At 38.2% G+C, this 2,404-nt stretch overlaps 1 protein-coding gene across 1 annotated transcript in view; it reads left to right on the top strand.

The window, feature by feature from the left end:
- The window catches only part of LOC106002014 (vacuolar protein-sorting-associated protein 36-like), a gene marked incomplete at its 5' end in the record, with an annotated part of 9,517 nt that extends 8,302 nt beyond the window's left edge, over positions 1–1,215 (top strand). Inside the window, 1 exon segment of the mRNA XM_013036939.1 lies at positions 1,006–1,215. Coding sequence (XP_012892393.1) covers positions 1,006–1,215 — 210 coding nt within the window.
- Positions 1,216–2,404: the final 1,189 nt, after the last annotated feature.

Below are 2,404 nucleotides of genomic sequence, written 5' to 3'. Positions count from 1 at the left end.
TGCTTATGTGGTGCTGAGGAATCGAACCCAGGGCCTCAGGCATGCAAGGCAAGCGCTCTACCACTGAGCCAACTTCCCAGCCCAAGGCATGAGATCTAAAGTACAATAATACAGTGATATTTTTATGGGTTAGCTGTTGGCTTTATTTATTTATTTTTTTAGGGGGCGCTTTTGGGTCTTGAACCCAGGGCCATCCTACCACTGAGCTACCCTTGCAACCTGCTCCCTCAGTTCTCTCTCTCTCTCTTCCTCTTCCTTTCTCTCTTTCTCTCCTTCCTTCATTCCTTTATTCCTTCTTTCCTTCCTCTCTTTCTCTTTCTCTCTTCCTCTCTCTCTTGCATTTTTCAAAGTAAAGAGAGCATATTTATTTGCAAGTGAAAGGAAAGTCATGAAAGGAAAGACTTGAGACTCTCCATCTAGAGATGGGTCTAAAGAGGAGTCTTCTGCTCTCTTTCTTAATGTAGTGTTTTATTTCATTTAGAACTTGAGGGTATGTGAAAGCAAAGAAAAAGTAGACCATAGGAATTTTGTTAGTTCTAATGGGGTTCAAGGTTATTTCAATGCTTTTTTTTTTTTTAAAGACAATAGGAAACAGACTTGCTGAAGTGTTTAAAAGGAGTATTTGGTATATATCCTTAAGTTTCAGGTCTGTTTCATTAAATTTGTCTATAATATGAACGTGTCATTTTTCCTTTCTAAGTTTTCAGTTGTGTCATCTGGTTAGTATTAAAAATTGCATGGTGATTACCTAACTCTTTCCTCACACCAAACTTGTGAAGTAAATAGTTTGGGGATCAAGATATAAAAATGAAGATAGTTTGATTTTTGCAAGGAATTACTAAAAAATGGACTGTCATATAGTTCACAGAATTGAAATTCAATAAAGAAATGGGTTTATAGAAAAACAATTGAACAGTATTGAATTTATAATGTAAGGATTTCAGGCACTGGGGTAGACAGATTGTTCTGCACAGTATTCTAATGCATTTTCTCCTTTTACTATAGACCATCAGGTTTAAGTCCTACTTGCTGAGCATGGGGATAGCCAACCCAGTCACCAGGGAAACCTATGGCTCCGGCACACAGTACCATATGCAGCTGGCCAAACAGCTGGCTGGAATATTGCAGTCACCATTAGAGGTAAGGTCAAACCTCAGTGTCCTTTAAAAACTGCATTGAATCATTTCCATGTCATCAGAAACCTTAGGAGCATGAATTCTTTCATAATGTGGTTACTATTAGCCTATATTACTTTTCTCTCAGGAGTATTAAATTAGCTCAGTATACTAATTAATTATTATTTATCTTTATCTTCTAAATGGTTTACAATTTATCTTTATCTTCTAAATTGCTTACAATATCCATTTCAGGTATCTATCTATGTATATATTTAAATCTATTTGATAGGGAGATGTTTTTTTCAGGACTAGAGTTTGACTTCAGGGGCCTCAAGCTTGCTAGACAGCACTCTGCCATTTGACCCATGCCTCTTAACCCCCTTGTACATTGATTATTTTAGATAGGGTCTCACTTTATGCCTAGGCCATCCTAGGCCAAGAGCCTTTTATTTGTGCTTCTTTGTGTCATTGGATGTCAAGTACATACCACTACACTCAACCATTGATTGAGATGAAATCTTTCCAACTTCTTTGTGCCCACGCTGGCTTCTAACTATGATCTCCTGATCAGCCTAGCTGGCCTCTCAAGTAGCTAGGATTATGGGCTTGCTTGAGCCATCCAGCCTGCCTGATAGGAAGACTTTACTTTCAAAAAAAAAATCTCTACTACTCAGGAGGCTGAGATCTGAGAATCAAAGTTCTGTGCGACCTGAGCAGACAGATCTCCAATTAACCAGCAGGAATCCAAAATTGGAATTGTGGTTCAAATGATAGACTACCAGCCTTGAGGGAAAAAGCCAACTGAGAGCAATAAACCCTGAGTTCAAGCCTCAGTATTGGCACACACAACACATACACATATTACATATACATGTGTATATAATAAATATCTAGTCTTTCATGTATATTAATTTATGTATATTAATTTTATTATATAAATTCTTCTAGTTTAACAGTTTTCAGGTGATAAAACCTCTGTTGAAACACTTTTTTTTTTTTTTGCAAGTCCTGGGGCTTGAACTCAGGGTTTAAGTGCTATCCCTAAATTTCTTCTGCTCAAGGCTAGAGCTCTACCACTTGAGCCAAGCTCCACCTCTGGCTTTTTTGGTAATTTATTGGAGATAAGAATCTCTATTAAAACACTCCTTTTTTTTTTTTTTTTTTGTCGGTCGTAGGGCTTGAACTCTGGGCCTGGGCGCTGTCCTTCAGCTCAAGGCGAGCGCTCTACCACTTGAGCTACAGCGCCACTTCCGGTTTTCTGGTGGTTTATTGGAGATAGGAGTCTC

This window comes from Dipodomys ordii, unplaced genomic scaffold, assembly GCF_000151885.1.
Source record: "Dipodomys ordii isolate 6190 unplaced genomic scaffold, Dord_2.0 Scaffold1928, whole genome shotgun sequence".
NCBI classification, from domain to species: Eukaryota; Metazoa; Chordata; class Mammalia; order Rodentia; family Heteromyidae; genus Dipodomys; species Dipodomys ordii.
Note: the sequence above shows the minus strand (reverse complement) of the source record. Positions and strands in the feature narration are given on the sequence as shown.